The sequence below is a fragment of the Lagopus leucura genome, unplaced genomic scaffold (assembly GCF_019238085.1).
Source record: "Lagopus leucura isolate 7727_CA_CO unplaced genomic scaffold, USGS_WTPT01 Super-Scaffold_100157, whole genome shotgun sequence".
NCBI classification, from domain to species: domain Eukaryota; kingdom Metazoa; phylum Chordata; class Aves; order Galliformes; family Phasianidae; genus Lagopus; species Lagopus leucura.
In genome coordinates this window covers 20560085-20578954 of record NW_024962334.1, presented here as the reverse complement: position 1 = coordinate 20578954, position 18870 = coordinate 20560085, and the positions used below count along the sequence as shown (strand labels likewise).

General features: G+C 37.9%; 1 protein-coding gene across 12 annotated transcripts in view; it reads right to left on the bottom strand.

The window, feature by feature from the left end:
• Positions 1-2696: 2696 nt before the first annotated feature.
• FAM126A (family with sequence similarity 126 member A) overlaps positions 2697-18870 on the bottom strand; it is a 36100-nt gene continuing 19926 nt past the window's right edge. For 8 of the 12 annotated variants that reach the window (XM_042888202.1, XM_042888209.1, XM_042888205.1 and 5 more), the window contains 8 exons: positions 16724-16903; positions 15751-15831; positions 15231-15346; positions 14812-14907; positions 13078-13194; positions 12252-12339; positions 10708-10867; positions 2697-5063 (listed from right to left, as the gene is read on the bottom strand). In XM_042888202.1, coding sequence (XP_042744136.1) covers positions 4507-5063; positions 10708-10867; positions 12252-12339; positions 13078-13194; positions 14812-14907; positions 15231-15346; positions 15751-15831; positions 16724-16903 — 1395 coding nt within the window. In that variant the 3' untranslated portion in view covers positions 2697-4506. Of the gene's footprint in view, positions 5064-5914; positions 6205-10707; positions 10868-12251; positions 12340-13077; positions 13195-14811; positions 14908-15230; positions 15347-15750; positions 15832-16723; positions 16904-18870 lie in introns of all 12 variants that reach the window. The other 4 variants (XM_042888213.1, XM_042888212.1, XM_042888210.1 and 1 more) reach the window with 4 other exon arrangements.

Below are 18870 nucleotides of genomic sequence, written 5' to 3'. Positions count from 1 at the left end.
AAAAGGAACCTAAGCACCACTTCTGTACTGTCAAAGCTGGAGAAGTGATACACTTTCTGGCTGAGCAGCACAAAAACCACCACACTACTTCCAGAGTTTTACAAACATATCATTCCCAAGAGACTTGGTACAACTGACCTCCAGGATTGCTGGCGCTTCAAACACAGAAATAGTGAGAACTGCTGAACAGAAGATCTAATGAAGATACAGAGCAGTCGTGTATCAAAATGCTGCTATATTAAGGTTATCACAGAGCTGCCCAAACAGCACCACATCAGTGACAAGGATGGCCACGTTTCTGGCTACAACTCACCTGCTTGCAGGCACCTGAGGGTCAGCACTTCTCAGCCAGGTGGGTTGGGCTGGGTGACTTGCCTGCTATCATAGAGCCCGTGCTGTGTGCAGGACAGCTGTTTGGCATGTTGAAAGGAAGGAAGGCAACCTTACCAGGGCTTCTACACACATGTAACGAAAAAGCTGAATATGTAAACACTGTACTTCAACAAAGCCTGTAGAAACAGGCGACTTTTCCTGCTGTATTAAGTACTTATGAAAGCACCAACTTCAAAATCCACCAGTTTATTTTACTGGCCAAAGTATTAAACACTAAACAAAACAAGTCTTTAGTTGATACAATAGGAATGTAAATTTTCTTGTACAATTCAGAAAACACTGCAAGGTTAAAACCTTTACTAAAAATTGCTAAAGCAAAACATCACTCAGCAAACCAAAAACTGAGGAAGTGTGGCACGTTCAGACTCAGACCCTCAGGTGAAGAAGCATCCAGCTGCAGTCATCCTGCTGGTTTCAGCAGACACTGTGAAGTGTGCACATCTAGTCTGCTGTTTTAGAATTACAGAATTAAACAGAATTATACACACATATATATGCAGCAATGTGAGCCTCAAACACTGAGAAAAGTTGTCAAATAATTCACTTAGAAATTTCTAAAATCCTCATAGACCACAGACCTACTCAGCAGGGTGGCAAAAAGTGCTGTATTTTTGTACTCATCAAATCCATCGGGTATTCAAGACAATTCAGTGGCATTTCACTCCCTTTAGAAAACCCACTGCAGTTCTAGATCAAGTGGTTGGAGGCCATACAGTTTTTGCACAAATGCTATAGATTTTCTAAACAAAAACAATTCTACTCAGCTTTTAAGAGTTTTGAAAATGTTGCTCTTCAAAGTTGTCATTGGCAACAGTTTCCTCCGATTCAAAACAATGAGGTCAGTTGTAAATGTCAGCATTCAGCAACTTCTGTCATTATAATTGGAGATGATTCACTCCCACATAACATTTTTTCCCTGCAGAATGTTGCAACTATGTGTGACATTTGGAGTGCATTCATCAGAACGACCTACTACCGGGTAGACTACAATATGTAACGATAGAATAGCCAGAAAATAGGAAAAAACTGCTTCTTTAGTATATATATTAAAAAAAAAAAAAGAAAAAAAAAAAAAAAAGAAAAAACCCTGCTTGTTTAGTATACTTTTCTTTCAGTCTAAAATGATCAGATAATGCTAAAAAAAAACTGAGGCTTTCAATATTTCAGAAGTAACAAGAAAGAATTAATAGCTTTGTTTCTGGCCCCACCTTCCCTTTGATTCTGCGTTGGAAGCAGTGCAGCACATCTTCTGGAACACACTGCAGACATTCAGACAACAAATAGTTCTGCCTTCCTTCCCCCACTGCATTTTTGCATACTTTTGAAGAAAGCAGCACAGCTGGAAGTTATATTATTTTCATTAGTAAAGAAATTGTTGAGACTCTGTCAGCATCAAGGAGTGATGACTGTTCACTAAGACATGCTTATTGCCTGTGTCACCCCAGAGACTTAAGCATACGTACTTACAAGGACACACACCTATGGAAGCAGCAGGCTCTGGTACCAAGAAAATTTCCCTTCACTTTCTAAAGGAAACATGAAGACTCAATGTAATCCTGGTCATACCAACATGAGTTTCTGTTTCAGGTTCAAGTGAGACCACAACTAGAATTGTTATTTGTATAAAATAAAAGGATAAACTAACTTTATTGACTTAATAGCATCCCAGTCATGTTATGTATCTACACTCAAGGGCATTTTAGATGCTTCAGGACTGGCATGACTTGCAGCTGAGGTGGCTACATCTCCCAGATATAAGGGATGCCTTTGACATAAACACCTGGTTTGAAACACTATCTACTCTGACACAGTCATGAATTAAATGAATCCAAACCAAGAGAATTACATGGTAGTTCTAGCTCCTCAGTGCTAACTCATAATCAGTGCAGTCACATTTGCCAATTGCAATTTTATCTACCTATTCTCGTTTTTATTTCAATTTTAGTTACTGTGTTTCCATGATATCGTTAAACACAACTCCACAAGAGGAAATCAGGTGGCAGCTGGGAGTTCTGCAGGTTATTTTTTCATCATATCCAACACAGATGTCAAGGAAAGGAAGAACTCTACATTCAGTATGTGCTTGCAGTTCTCCAGCTGCCTGAAAAACCCTTCTGTTGCCTCGCTCTATTGTTACTTATGTTAGTCCAGACATGCTGGTCAATGTGAAGCAAACACATTAGTATCAAATGTGTATTTCAACAAAGTCTAATAATAATTAAAAAAAAAAAACAAAAAAACAAAAAAACAATAACAATACAGGCAAATTTTCTGCTGTATAAAGTACTTACAAAAGCACATAATTTCAAAAACTACCAGTTTATTTTACTGGCCAAAGTATTAAACACTAAACAAGTCGATAGTTTGTACAATAGGAATGTAAATTTTCATGTACAATTCAAAAGACATTTCACTGTGAGAAGGTGAAATACTACAATGCAAAAACAAAACAGTGTCATTCAATGAACTGAAGAACATGAGAAAGCATGGTACATTCATTTACACTCAGACTCAGCTGAAGACAAACACCTTGGACTGCTGCAGCTACTTCAACAAGTTGAAGGAATATCATGAAATGTGCACGACTAGTTTGCTGTCTTAGAAGTAGAATCATACGACTAACCGCCTATCAGTTACGTCTTCTCATCTCTTAATTAATCAACTACAAACCTGAATAACATTAGCTGCTTAAATGTTACTTGTGCTTCAGTTTAAGTTAAAAAAAGGACACCAACATTCATCTCTAGGCAGATCAGAAAGTCTACCAGAACGTTCACGTTAGTGCTTGGGTCTGTTCCGAGGTCTTTCTACGTCCTTGACACAAAGGATCACTAGCTGCAGAAATCAGGACTGCTGGGAATTAGCAGCCATTAGATCCTCACCCCGATTCCACACCACGCACCAGGATTTGCTGTCTATCAGATCATCACTGCCACTGATTTTTTGCTTCTCCAAATTTCCACGTAAACCATTTTAATGTTTGTTTTTAATTAAAGCCTGAAGCTTATAAAAATTGGTATCAAACAAGGTCACCATACAGGTCAGGTAACTTAGAACATGTTACACTTTGACAATTTCTAACTAGAAAAATAATAGATACAAAACACTAGCAATTACATTGCTAGTTATATTTACATTGTAATTTCCCTTTGTGCTTGCAAGTTTCCGAAAGTACACATCCTTTGGTACTATTAGTCTCAAGTAACAAGTTCACGGTAAATGCAGTTACACTCCTGAATTGTTTGATTCAGTGCAAAGGGTTCATACCTTATTTTCCACACGATACCTCTACGTAAGCACATCTCTTCCTCTCATAAATAATGCAAATACCAGTGACAGCAACTTTTCCATGAGAAGTTTTGTGCCCAACATTTAAGAAACTGAATACAGAGTCAGTCACACTTGTCTGAAAAGTGACTATTAGAGTCGGTGATAAGAACTGCCATCCACAAGTACTGCTACCACGTGACATTTGGCCCAGTTTCAAAGATTCATATATAAAACAAAATGCATCTTTACCTCAGATACTTGTAGGCGTACAGAAATATGAACACTGCAGTGTATACTGACAAAAACCACCATAACATCAAACACTAACTGATGCTTCTAGTTTTAACCTCACATGTAAGTATACCTTCCTCATAACTCACAGAAGAGCACTTGTATTCTTACAGTGCCTTTCCAAAATGTTATACTCATGCTGCAAGGCTCCTCTTAAAAGAGATACTTGCAGTTTTATGTATGCTAAGTAGTAGTGAATAGTAGAATCTGGGATAGAGGATCTCTCTGTCCCCATATAGTGCATCTGTAAAAAGCCAGACATCTTGGTCAGTAGCTAAACAAACAATATTTGTTAATTTGGTAAAGATGCAAACTGCATGGAGTCATAAACAATTGGTTGATAAATGCAGGATGTCAGAGAGGAACTTTCCAACCTATTAGAAGCTGACGCAGAATAATTAGAACTCTATTTACCACTACTGTCAAACGTGAGCAGAATAAGAATTTACAGGTTTGAGATTTAAGAAAGTAACACAGGACAAACTAGGAGCTTAAGGTACAGTACCAATATCTGCATAAAACCCCATATTTCATTTTGCCAATGTAATGATATCAATCTGTTGACAAAGTTATGCTAATACTAGGAGGTCGCTGTTGATTAGGTTGTTTGCTTAATGCTGGGAGGTCTGTTCTTTCTGTTCCATAGATAAGTTTCTCCTCCTGGAGACTGCAAGCTGAGAACCTGTTTGCCTCTGTACCAGATACACCTCCACGATTATTCACAACTGTGACACCACTGACCTGTTCAAAGGATTTACTAAACACAGTCGTGGTAGTTCTGGCCAAACTATGGCTACCAGGTTTAGGCAGGGACTGGCTTGTTGTCAGCGTCAGTCTCTTCAAAGAGACAAGCTCTAGGTTCTCACTCAGGGCTCTCTGAGTTTGCTTTCGTGACAAGTGTTCTCTACAGGTTTCTCCTTCTTTTTCTCTTCCTGCAGCTTTGCTTCCTCCAGATCTTCGTTGGCTCTTCCCTAAAAGGTTCTTACTGCTCGTGTTGCTGCTATTAGATAAAGCAGGCTGACTTGTGCTAGAAGCAGCCCTAGAGTAAAACCCTTCATCAGTTTCAGATACTTCTATCAGTTCTTCTTCAATTCCTAAGTCTGTATTTCCTGTGTGGTAGAAAAAAGAAAAAAATAATTAACATTTGCCTTTCTCACATCTCACATTGACTTTATGCATTACTAGACCTTGATATTTACAAGCATGAAGCCATAAAGCAACAGCACAGAGAATAGAAGACCAAAACTTACCTATTACATTTTGTAATCAAGAATCATTAGGATATAAAATGCCAGCAAATAATGCTGCATTAACCAAATCAAAAAGCATGCCTAAAATTTCATTTTGTAGTGATTTTGATTTAAAAAAAAAAAAATGCAGCATTGTTAATTCATGCAGATTAGAAATAGATTAGAAGATACCACACAAAAGTGCAAATCTCATTTTGAGCAAGTGCTCCAATACAAGTTTTTGCAAAGCTCAGTAATTATAAATGATCTGTGATCAACGGCCCAGAAAACCCAGCATGGCAGCTGTTCATTCAGCAACCCAAGAGTGCATTATTACTGAAAGGTCACCTTCTGCACTATAGGCCTCATGGCATGAGTTGGAAACTCATGCACAATGGAACATGAAACCTCCAGTATACCACAAGTGGAATTTGGAATATTTTAGGTATACAGGGAGACAATTTTCACTTCCTTTTTGATCAATTCTTCATAATGTTCATCGCTGGATTTTGTAAATCCAAGAAATATGTTTAGGAAATTCAAGGAAATGTTGAGTCTCACAGCGTACAGTTTCCAGATCAAAAATATCTGCTTGTAAGTATGTTGTCATTGTCCATGGCACAGACAGAGCTGTGTGCAATACATGCATTTGTGTTATTACACATGCAATATATTAACTGCATACTTCAGTTCTTCAAACATGCAGCAGTGATCCTTTCAATCAGTGGTACCTTAGAGTGCAGCTACAAGTGCTAAAACTGCACTCTGCCAGATGAGTTTATTCCATCCTCCATCATTTTTCTTACAGATTTTTGCCTCCTGATTTCTGGCATGCATTTGCTGTCAGTTCTAGGGTCTGTAGCTGTTTCCTGTACTCCCTGTATATGCTGAGCATCATTCTCTGCTAGTGCTCTGCTCTTTTCCCCATTCCCGGTTTTCTCTCCAGACACATTTGTGACACTAATTTCAGGTATGACAAAGTTGCCCATTTCAGTAGCATCATTACCATTCTCTGCTTGTTCTAGAATTAAAGATGGATAAGGAAAAAAAAAGACAAAAATGATGCCTGAAACAAAACATGGAACAAAAAACAACAGAAACAGATGATTAAAGCATTATGAATTAAAGCAGATGTTCACACATTGACCTCTTGTTAATCAGCAGTATTAGTGAGTATGAAGTTCTCTTAAATAGTGTGAGTCTACCTTCCAATGATCATCCTTCACCCACATACTGGGAAGTCCCACATTCAACATTTCAGTTTTGAAACACTATTTTATCTGGAGGAGACCCTCCCCCAGCTCCCACCCTGAGGATCCCTGTGCAGGCAACAGTGCATTCCCAGGCAGCATGCTGCAGCCCTTGGCTCTCTGCTAACGCCACTGCTGTCTGCACTCATCACAGAAGAGAAGTCAGTCCCAGACAAAGAAAGATACTCTGACAGGGATGGACATCACCATCCCTCAGTTAAGAAGCTATCCCTGCTTTTACCTGTCATCATTTGTTAACATGATTCTTTCTAACTGACTAGTCAGCTACTTGTGGAAGTGTCAATTTAACAAGTTGCACTAGTCAATGGAAATGGAATTAATAGCTGCTGTCATTAGCTACTAATTTTCTAATATTTGTCAAGAAACGAATTAAAAGTTGCAATTATTCTTCCTTCTAAGAGGTCATCCCTTCCACAGAGTTCTTTTATCAGTAACACAGTAACAGTTGCAACTGAGCACTGTGAACTGCAGCTATATTAGAATACCATTATACACAGCACTTTTTCTAGAGACACATGAGCAGAAAATTAAGTGAGGAAACCACCACTCTTTGGCTCCAATGGTCTCATTACACAGGGCTGGGGTAGCTGTGCCTCTCCTACAGCAAATCTCCAAACCGGTTCCCTCTTCCCCTGTCAGTGCCACTGGAGGCATCTTACTCCAGCAGAGCTACTTCCCAGGATCCACTGAACTCCACGTGCACAAGTCTACTCTGGAAACTTCATTTACAGCTGGGAAACCAGGCTGAGGAGAGGGCAGAACAGAGCCTGCAGTCAGTCCCTTCTCCACTACGAGCAGAAAAGCATTAACAAACAGCTGCTCTAGAGAAAGGAGATTCAGAATGCACCAAGTCCACAGCATAGCAGAGACTGGAAGAAAAGAGGAAGAACTTTCTACATCACACATTGGGTGATAATAGCAATAATTAATTATTGTGGTTTAGTGATGTGCATCTCTAAATGCAATTGTGTCCTATTGTGTATCAACACTCCCCATCGCTGCTGCATTCCCACTGCTGTCACCACTACAGTAAGGAACTGAAAAAAATAGGTCTTAACATAAAACTGGCAAAACTAGTCTTATAGACAAAACTGAACAGTTACACTGATTTGAAAGCTAACAGATATATGCTGTAGCATTTGTAGGAAAATGCATTTGAGTTATGCTTTCTGAAGGTTTGAATAGTACAACCAACCTTAACATTTGCATTTCACAATTACCAGCTGCTAAGGACTAATAAAAATGATTTCAACTATTGTCCACCTCACTGCTACAATTGCCTTTATCATTGACCTCTTGTATAAGTAAACTGCCCACATGGAATGCAACTCAGTTTTAACCATCACAGGCTCAAGCTGCATTTCCTACATAATAACATCAGCACCTTGAATTATTCACAGGAGTATCAAGCTCCTTTCTCCCAGTATTCATTCCAGAACCCCCTCCCCAAAAAAAGCTGTCATTATTTCAGGTAATACTGTTTCAAAATAAATAAAATAAAGGGAAATTCTCTCCACAGAGATTCAAAGACTGACGTTTCTCCTATGCCTTGTGCACAATCTAGAAGTCAATTCTTGCAGTGAGAAAAATTATTCTTTATTCTCTAGTCAACATCTTTAGTTTTGTTACGTACCCTACTGTCACCTGCTCAGCTCCACTTACTCAGTCTGTCCCATCACAGCATGCCTTACATGCACACAAGTTTTTCCAACAGCTCTTTGTGGGGAAGTTGGAGAGATCTCAAATTTAGATCACTACGAAAAGCATTGCTAGCCTCATCATTCTTTCTGTACACCTACCCTGAAGATCTATTCCACATCATTCATAGGGGATTGTGGGACACTGAATTTTATGAGGAATTGGAGACATTTCATTCTGATTTTAAAGGCTTCTGTTCCAGTCATAAACAACAGGGTTTTTTGTCCTGTTTTAGAATTTTCTGATGAGGTTTTGGAGTAGCCTAGCTCAAGTGCTACGTACTTGAAACACTTGCCATGTAAACCAAAAAGATTTTGCTGATCAGTCAGAAATACAGTCCTTCTTTACATCCTGTACCACTAGACCAATACAAAGCTTTTTCAATAACCCAAATAGAATGATGACAAGAGTTCGTTAGTGGAAGGTCCTCGGTGTTCCTTGATCTTCAGTCCTCGACCTAAATACTCACTACTTCTCACTTCTGTCATACTAACTAGATTATCACTGTTTATCTTTTCCTGCTCTCTTCACCCAATTTCTACAAATCCTACTTATATTCTTATTTCCCTTCCACCTTACTGCTATCGCTTACAGTGAACACCTGTCCCACCATTGGTTCTTGACTTTCTCTCAGTATTGGCCCTCCAAGAAGAAATAGTTGTAAAAACTTTCACATTCTTGTATTTGCTGAAAAAAATTGGATTCCCATTAGGATAATTTTATATTTCATTTTCTTCTGTAAATGCAAGAGCAAAGGAAACTTTGTTTTAATACTTCCAATTCCTCTGAATGAATATAAACACTCAGTGTCCCTGATCTGCATTCCCATTTACCGCTTGAAAATGATAGCAAAACTGCCAAGCTTTAGAGGACATGTCTGCATTTAGAAGCCATTATTATACAGTATCCTGACACCAGGTCAATATTTCCTCCTCCTTTTAAGCAGGAAGAAAGGAAAATAAACAATAAAGGCTAAAACGTTCCTTAGCAGTCTTGAAATCTCAGAAATGACTTACACTCTTACTACTGAACCACACTCATATCAAAGACACTAATGTTCTGCTCCTCGTCTTCGCCTACCTGTTAAAGTTAACAAATCAAGCATTTTATTGAAATGAAAAGAACTTTAACTATTTTAACTTCCTTTGCCCTTCCTCGCCTTCAAAAGCTTACTACTGGAACTCACACCAGCATGTATCATCACTGTTCAGAAATCTTTCTTGTTATTTTTAAGCCCTCTTTTATCAGAATATTTATAATCTTCAACAGCTACCTGAAATATCCCCGTGTGGTGCATTGTTGTTTTTGTTTGTTTGTTTTTTTAACACAGATCTATGCAATAATTTTTTGAACTGAACCTTTATATAATCAAAGAATATTAGGCTGTTACAATCACAAAATAAACAAGAGAGTTAAGGCGAAGTAGACTCTGATAACAAAGAGAATAAATGGAAGGCTTACCCTTATGTTGGACTCACCACAAAACACCAGAAGGAGGGATCTCCAGAAGAGATCCATCCCCCCTGGCAGTCAGCTCTTAAATGGGTCTAGGAGAGGTGCAGCCTGGCTCCACCCCTTCCAGCAGCACAGTGAATTGCCTTCACCTGTGCTCCCAGGGCTGACTCATGGCTCGCCCCAGGTGATCAATCAGAGGTTCAGGCCATGACTCAGCAGTTCCCATACAACTTTATATATACTACAAAAGAGTTCTTATAGCACACATCATATAGAAATCATCATGATACTGTTTTAAAGTCTTTATTTAGCCTATTAAAAGAACACTTATCTACACTGACTTCTCCCTTTCATCAGAATTACAAACACAGCACAGCAAGCCACTGGAAGTTTTGATCTCTGGTTCAGCAGCTCTTCCCCCACCTGAATCTGGTAGAAAAAGTGGAATACATTGATTGTCCTTTTGCAGTATATTCAGCACCATTTTTTTCTACTCCTCAGCATTGACCTGTGCTTCACTTTGTTGAAGCCCTTACGCTACTTCACCTCAAAAGTAATAATTTACCCCCTCTAGCCTTAAATATTGTTTTTATTTAGATAACTTAAAACAAATGAGGCACTGTAGCATATTTATTAAACATTTACTTTGCTTCAGGTATCATACACTACTTTTCAGAAGAGAACAGGAACGTAAGTCTCTTGAAAGAATCAAAAACGTTGTACAGCAGCATTTAACAAAAAGGTGTTCCATTAAAAGAAAAAAAACAGGATTGAGGAAATAGAGAATATACTTTCTGATCCACTAAGTTTCTCATTTACCAGTTATCTAACTATCAGCCACTCGATTACCATCATCAGCAGAATAGCACCCATGTCCAACTGTGACATGTTTCATCTAGTATATAGCGTCTTCACACTGTTCCAGACCCAAATTAATAATGTAAGTTTAAGCGAAATTATATAATTTTAAGAATAAAAGCACAGTGTCAGTTCACTAAGGGCATTCTCATTAGCAATGACAATGCATAAAGACAAAACCCTCAATATTATTTTAAACAGCTGTAAGAAGCTAAGAAACCATTGTAAATTGTGCCTCTTACCGTGTCTTTTCCATCTGTGCCCTCGGATGGACATGCTAGTCACAGCATTTCTTGATATCCTGGATGAAGTAGGTGTAATTTCAACCTGAATGCATTTTGTACCTTCTTTACTAGACTTCATGGCACCCTGAGGCAGTGAAGCTTTTATTGCATTAGCAACCTAGAGCAAGGAAAAATGCAGTTTAGGCTTGTATCAGGAATGGTGTGGTGAGCAGGACTAGGGAAGTCATCCTGGCCCTGTACTCGGCATTGGTGAGGCCTCACCTCGAGTACTGTGTTCAGTTTTGGGCAACTCAGTACAGAAAGGACATTGAGGTGCTGGAGCAGGTCCAAAGAAGAGCAACAAGGCTTGTGAAGGGCTTGGAGAATGTGCCCTGCAAGGAGAGACTGAAGGAACTGGGGCTGTTCAGTCTGGGGAAGAGGAGGCTGAGGGGAGACCTCACTGTTTTCTTCCAATATCTGAAAAGGTGCTGGTCTCTTCTCATAGGTGACAGGACAAGATGAAATGGCCACAAGTTGTGTCAGGGGAGATTTAGGCTGGATATCAGGAAAAAACTTCTTTACAGAAAGGGTTGTTCAGCACTGGAATAGGCTCCCCAGGGAGGTGGTTGAGACATCATCCCTGGATGTGTTTAAAAACCGTTTGGATGTGGTGCTCAGGGACATGATTTAGCAGAAGGTTGTTAGAGTTAGGGTAGCATTGTTACAGTGCGGTTGGACTTTATTATCTTTAAGGTATTTTCCAACTTGAGCTGTTCTATGATCTATGAAGTTTTTAAACATGAAGGTTGAAATTTTAGAAAATAATTATATCCCTACTAGGGATCCCTAGCAGTTCATAAAGATTCAGAATTAGATGATCTTGCAATCCAAGCCATTCTATGATTCTAAGCCATTCTATAAATTTCCTTCTTGCCTTTTAAGCGAGAGGATTTTTTACACACAATACGTATGTTCATAGAATCATAGAATCACAAGGTTGGACACGACCTGTAGGATCATCTAGTCCAACTGCCTTCTCATTACCACTGCTACCACAAACTAAACCACATCTCGTAGCTCCTCATCCAGGTGCCTCTTGAACACTGCCAGGGACGGCGACTCCACCTCCTCCCTGGGCAGGTTATTGCATACAACTCCAATTTATGTCAAATAAGCACACTAGCATTTTGCACAAGTCATAAAGAATGCGCGGTGCAATTAGCTTTTAGAATTAATTTGTATTTAAGATCTGTCACTATTTAAAGCAGAGTCTTCAGTTTAATGACTATATGACTACTACTTAACATTAACTCCAGAGTGCTTCTGCACTATCATTACACTTTCAAGTCTTAGAAGTGTTCTACTGTAAACCACTTATTCACTTGGGAAGATGATAAAATAACTAAGTACACTGAAAATGTGTGTATATATCCTTATAGATCTAGCTACTCAAACAAGCAAGACACATAGGCCTCATGAGATTCAGGTTCCTCACATGATGTTCACAGAAAGTATTTACTGAATTAAAAACTACTTAAAAAATGTTGGACTTCATCACCTACCAGCAGAGGTTCTGGATACAGTTCCAGCTGTGCTCTATACAAAATGTCATCCATAGCTTTACGAGCCAGATCCCATTCTCCATTATAACTGCAAAGTTAAACATATACTTAATAGTAAGCACCTGTATCAATGGATGAACCTTCCTGGTCATGACTTTCAAGAAATTAGTGTCCCTTGGGAGCTCAACTGAGAGTTAATCTACTTGTGCTTATTATCAGTAAGCCTGCTACTTTAAAATGTTGTTCTGAATTAGTGCATATGGAGGCACTAGTTTTATTTTTTATTGACCTCTCTGAGCAGCTTAAAAGTAATATTGCTAGTTATTGATCAGCTAGTAATGAAATATTCTGAAATTCCAATAGGATGGTCTTAATATTAAGCCACCTTTTGAATATCCCTATGTTACTAGCCTCTGACTATTTCAGTTAATGAAAGAGCTTTACATATCAACACGACTATCAAAGGGTGGATGACATTCAACATTTTAGAGAAAGAATGCTAAGACGTTTTGCCTTAACTAGATTGATGTCAAAAACGTGGACAGCAGACAAAAGTTGGAAAAGGTTTTTTCAGGTATTTTTTCACACCACCAGTTATAACTGTTAAGTGTTATTCTAGCCTTCATTCCTCAGTATCACACCGGTTATGTCATCTAACAAGTTGGTGAGCTGTGTTCTAATCCTGAAGTCTTTATTGCTACACCCAGCACATGTCCATTAGAAAATAAAACACCTCAAAAGTAGCATGCCTAAATGAACATATAAGTTAAGCTAGTGCTCCTTTGTCTTGTGTGAATAATAAAGAAAAAAAACACCTCTCACTTACAAGGCATAATAAATCCCTGTTAGCATTTGCACCATGAATTCAGATGAAACTGGAATCCTGCTGTTTACTCCCTTATACTTCCTCACTTGTTGGCGAGGATATCCGCAGACACAGATTCTAAAGAAATAAGGCATTTGTCACTAGTAAATAATGAAGAACCACCTTTGTATAGAACACCACTAAAATAGATGTTTGGTGTGTGTTTTAACAACAGTAGACCCAAGGACATTTTTGTATGTTGTTCATCAACTGAGAGCTAGAGCAGATCATTTCTCAGTATGGAAGAAGGGAATGCCCTCTACTGGCAGTGTTCAAATCCTTCAAAATAGAGATACCCTTGATGGCAATGCTTATACCACAGTTGAACACTGAAAACTACCATTAAAGTCATTCTCAATTAAAAGCATTTTCAGTAGGGTAGACAAAAAATATTAATGGTATTTGAGGAAATGAAACAGAAAAAAAAAAGTATGAAAATAGCACACAAATTTCAAGCAAAAAGACTAGAAGAATCACATTTAAAAAAACCATTCTAAATTCCAGTAGAAGTCAGCAATTGAATTTAATTCTGATCCAAATTCCACATCAAATTTTGTAGTCAAAAGATTCAGGAAATCAAAGATATTGTGTAGTTAAATATTTAACTTATTAACTGTTACTTCCAGACTTAAGGAATGACTTCTGTGACATTAATAAAAGAATTTCCTTCTTCATAGCACAGAAAGCATCCATTTCAAAAAGCTTCAACCCTTCAGCTTCATTACTACCAGAGAGCTCCTAAAACACTACTTTAAAACTCATTTATGGCCCCCAGCAAAAAACAGATTAAGGTTGTATTGCTTCTTAACGTTCAAATTACAGCTGTAACAGAGCTTTCAGGACCCCTTTTTTTTTTTTTTAAATGAATAACAACTTTGCCACTAACTTACTATGCTTTTTTTCTTCTCTATTCTGCAATGCATCTTCTGCTAAGACTAATTCAAAACAGAACAAAACAAGAAGAAACAAGCACCCATTACTCATTTGTTTTTCTGGATTTTTCTGTTTGTTTACTTGTATGAGGAATCTAGAACCTCAGAGCTACTAGTGGCAAACAGCTGCTCTGGGTCTCCTTGGTTGCCTGGGTTAACAAGAATGCTCAAACTTCCTTGATTCAATGTCAACTTCCAAAATTCCAGAGAGACAAGTTCACTAGCAGTTCTTTCTCTTTAAAAAGAAAGAGATAAAAAAGGATGAATGCCTCAGCTTTGTCTTTTTAGTTGCTGTTATACCAGATTTAGGGAATATCCAAAACATCCGTAGGAACGAGCATATTTCTAGCTTTAGTAACTACTATATTTTCAATTAAGTTTCAACTTGTACAGCACTGAAATGTTCAGTAAGCATGCAGTGCAAAGTTAACCAAGATCTTAGAAAACATTTCTGAATTACTTGGATAAAACACCTAGTACTACTTCAATAAAAACATAATTCCTTAGATTTGACTTCTTCCTCCAGTTTACAGCACTGCTTATAAACCAGGTCATTGCTTCTCCAATTCTGAGATCTCAGTCTACAGCCAATTAAGAGATACTTTAAGATAAGTAATGCAGCTATACTTTTTTTTTTTTTTTAATCAAGTTTACAAGCAAACTTTGGGAATGAAAGGACTTTTTTCATTATTGTTTGCTAAGTTCAAACAAATTGCATTTCAACTTGATAACATTTTAAGTATAATCAGCCTACAGAAGTTACCTTGAGCAAATTTGACACAATGACTGAAGAGAAATTGCAGGCATGTAGCTTAAGGCAGCATTGTAGCAGAGCAGAAGGAAAGTCAACACTTCAAACCTGGAGTTTACAGAAAACAACAGGTTATATTACCAATTTTACGTTGTTTTTTTTTTTTTTTTAAACAAGTAAAACTGTTTTACAGAGAAATTTGCAAGGGTTATTTGAACAAACTTGGTCTAATTCAATAAAATTACTGATCAATGACTTGGGACTACAAGCCTTCCCTTTTCCTATGCATCCTGCATCTAAATTTAACACACACAGAAAAACAAATGAAAGAAAAACCAGCACACACTCATTCATCTTCTGTCTATAGTTATTAAAAATTCTTAGAAGATTCTTAAATGATTATGAAGATAAATCCTATTATACAATTTCACCTGTTCTGCGCTGTCAGCATCTCCCTCTGAGGATGAGGTCCACTGTACACCACCCTGGACAAACCATGCTGGGATAAAGCTCCTTCAGTAAGAGCCATGGAGCCAATACTGGAAGGCTGTAGGGGGAAAAAAGAAAAAAAAAAAATTAAAACACATCCAACCTGAAGTCTTGCTACAATGCAAGTAAAAACAGACAAGAGATCAGTATCATCATATTTCTACATCAATTTTATCTGAACACCTATATACCTTAGACTTAAGAAATCACTTCTCAGCAGGTAAAATATAAGGTTTCAGAACAGGAAGAAATACAGTTGGTACATGCATATCACTCAGTTATGACTACTGAGTCTTCAAAAGGCTCCAAAGAGCAGTTAGCAGCAATGAGTAGACTGAGAAACGTGTTACTAGGTCATGCAAAATGCAAAGACTAATTTTCACTTTCTTTCTTCACTCACAGGCCCAAAATCACACTGCTTTTCACAATCAGTGACAACTTCATGCTGTAAGTGCCACTTACTTCATGATATACTGAAGGTTTGGACAAAGATGGAATAGTGAAACTCAGCACTTTGCTGTGTCCCTCTTTGTCAACTATCTCCTGAAAAAGGCAGAAGACAACAAGACACCAAGGGTTATATTGTTCTACAGAAACCAGACAGAAGATACCTTCCTGCAGTATATCACTGGAGTGGAACATTGGCAGGCCTCTCACATCTGTAAGTTAGCAGAAAGCTAATGAGATAGGCAAACAAACAACAAAATAGGGACCACACATCACAGAAGAACACTGAAGTACTCTGGATCAAAACCTTCAGCAACAACTTCTGAAGCAGACCTAACCAAAACCACACTGCCTTTAATTTTAAATTTCAGCAGCAAATTTCACTTATCCAAAGGCAGAGATTAGAAAGGAGTTTCAGTAAAGCATCTCCTAGCACAGACTAATTGCATTTTGCCTGTAACAGCTAAAACACGATGCTTTTCAAGGTTCCCTCAGAATTCTGTTTTTCAAAGGATTAATTTAACAGCAAACAGTATATTTTCATGCAAAATATACAAGAAAGTCAAGGATATTACAAAACGAAAGACTTTTATTTTCTCAAGAGTGAGCAATCTGTTCAACCATCAAGTACTAAGAATTTGTTGAAAGTGCCTTTATGCATGATCTCTAGTCAACGTGGTCAGAATACCACAGAAAGCACAGGCAACAACTTCAAATGTAGCACCCACAAAGGCTCTCCAGCAAAACGCAAATTTAATTGCCATACCAAGAATTAATGAAAGCAAGAACTGAAGAGCAACCCTTTTCAAGTTCACATTACAGATTTCCAACTTGAACATAAATTTAAAGAGAGAAAAGTACGACACTCAATCACTTGTTTTCAGTTCTGAAATAAGAGAGCTTATCCCTTCTCCATAAACACTTTGCAGTATCCCCTTAAAAGGGCACTAATATTTTTAGGCCTGAATAATTAGGTGTAAATACAAACCAAGTTATACACTCCTAGAAGAAGGGCTTCTATACATCCACTGCTCTGCAAATCTCTGCTGGCTGAGACAGCAAGGTAGCACCACATCAGTTCAGGCAGAAACTGCAGTGTGAATCGTAGTAATTGCTCCTCACCACTGCGATAGAACTCAAAGAGCTGATGGCAGACTGGCTCCAGAAGCTGCAATTACAACGAGGTTACTGTTAACGAGTAAAAAAATTACAAGAAACCACAACTTTGTGTAGAAGCATAACCACTCAGTAGGGGAAAAGCTAATAGATGTTCCATTGTAGCTACCTGAGTGATCAGCCTGCTAACTACCAGGTCACCTTGCACAATTTCAGTCTTCTACACTTTAGATGATACAAGTGGAGTCTTCCACCACAACAGAAATACTTCCATTTCTGTTGGAAGTAACAGCTCCATCCCCTCCTTTTTTAGCTCATTTGCTCTAGCCTCACCAGCTTAAGTTAGTAGAGGATGCTTACTATCACTGCATCTCATACCATGACCTCAATACATCATCTACACGGAAAAAACAACAGCCCAAAAGGCCTTGTTGTTCTAGAGCTCCAACAACCAACACACAAAAGTCTAAAGATTTTACTCTGTAACTGAGAAGAGCTACAGGACACTTGTACTCAAAGTGCCGCAACAACTTAGTGTACTGTAGATAAACTAAATCCTTCCATTCATCCAGAAGCTTCAATGTATTCATAGGAGTTAAGGCCAAAAATAAAAAATAATAATAATAAAAAAAAAGCTGCTAAAGGTCAATATACAGTGTTAACTATGTGTCACTACATGGGGGTAAAGACTGTCCACAACAGCAGATACTTTCAAAGTGAGCAGAACAGGATGCTGAGGCCTCAGTCAATATAAAAATGAAAAAATCCAAAATGCTTTTTGATGGCAAACATGGCAACTTGCTCATAAGAATTTGCAACTCTTAGAGGATTTGTTCTTTATGTTCCTTAAAATGCCCCTAAAAAATGGAATTGGGTTAAAAAAAAAAAAAAAAAGATGTTTAACTAAACATTGTAAATCAAGTGTTTTTAAGCAGTAACAAATAGCAGAAACTACTCCTTTAAAAGAATCTAGGTAGTAGTTGCACTTGTACTTGCAAATTTTACAAACTGAAATCTGAGATTCCAGCTTTTTAGAATTCAATTTCTCAACCTCAGCTAGTATATTAAAAATCATTACACAAAATGTGACATTCTCCAACTGCAAATCTCAAAAGACTGGATTTAAATGCAACACATCTGAAGGATTAGTTTTATTGCTTTGTTTCTTACCTCGGAGGCTTAATATCTCTCAATGGTTCATTTATATGACTCACAGAAACAGACTCTAAATTAATTTAAATACCAGGAATGTTAAGGTTAGTAATAGATTGAAATGTGTTCCTACACAAAAATCCCCAGAAGCTTCAACCTGAAAGTGACAGAATGAAAACCAAACAGGCTAGTCTCTAAAATGCATATCTAAGACACTGTAATCATGAGAATTGCCACTGCACTTCAGAAAGGAAGGTACTATCCAGCATCTTCCTGAAAATTCTTAAAGACTGTGATACATGTACAGACATGTACAGATATGAAGTACAGACATGTACTTTCTTATCAGTAACATGCAGATCATGTTTGCCATTCATTTTGGCTCAGAAAACTGTGAAAACCTAAGGCAAAAAAGCATACCAAGCTCAACTAGTATCTTCCCAGAGATGATTAGCAAAGATCCTTCTAGAAGGCTTTACCAGCACAAGTGCTTTCCATCTTCAGCTTACATATTTCACAAAATTTGCATGCTTCCTTTAATGAAGTATCAGTTCTGAATGATGTGCTTGAACACATCATTGTGTTGAAGGCACAGAAATAGCTCTGACAGGTATCCACGTTCATATCGTTATCTCAGTTGAGACAGCTTTGTATCAGCATGTTTCAATGCGTAATCAGTACAAAAACAGATATTCTTCCTTGAAATGCCACCACATGCTAAAACCTAATATCAAAACACATGAGTTGTTGCTGTTCCAAGATAATGTTTTCACACTAAACCAGTTCTAAAAAGCATGAAAACTTCTAGCGCTGGAACAGAAGAACATTGAAGTAATTTCATCCCTCCTCCTTTGAAGTTGCGTCCAG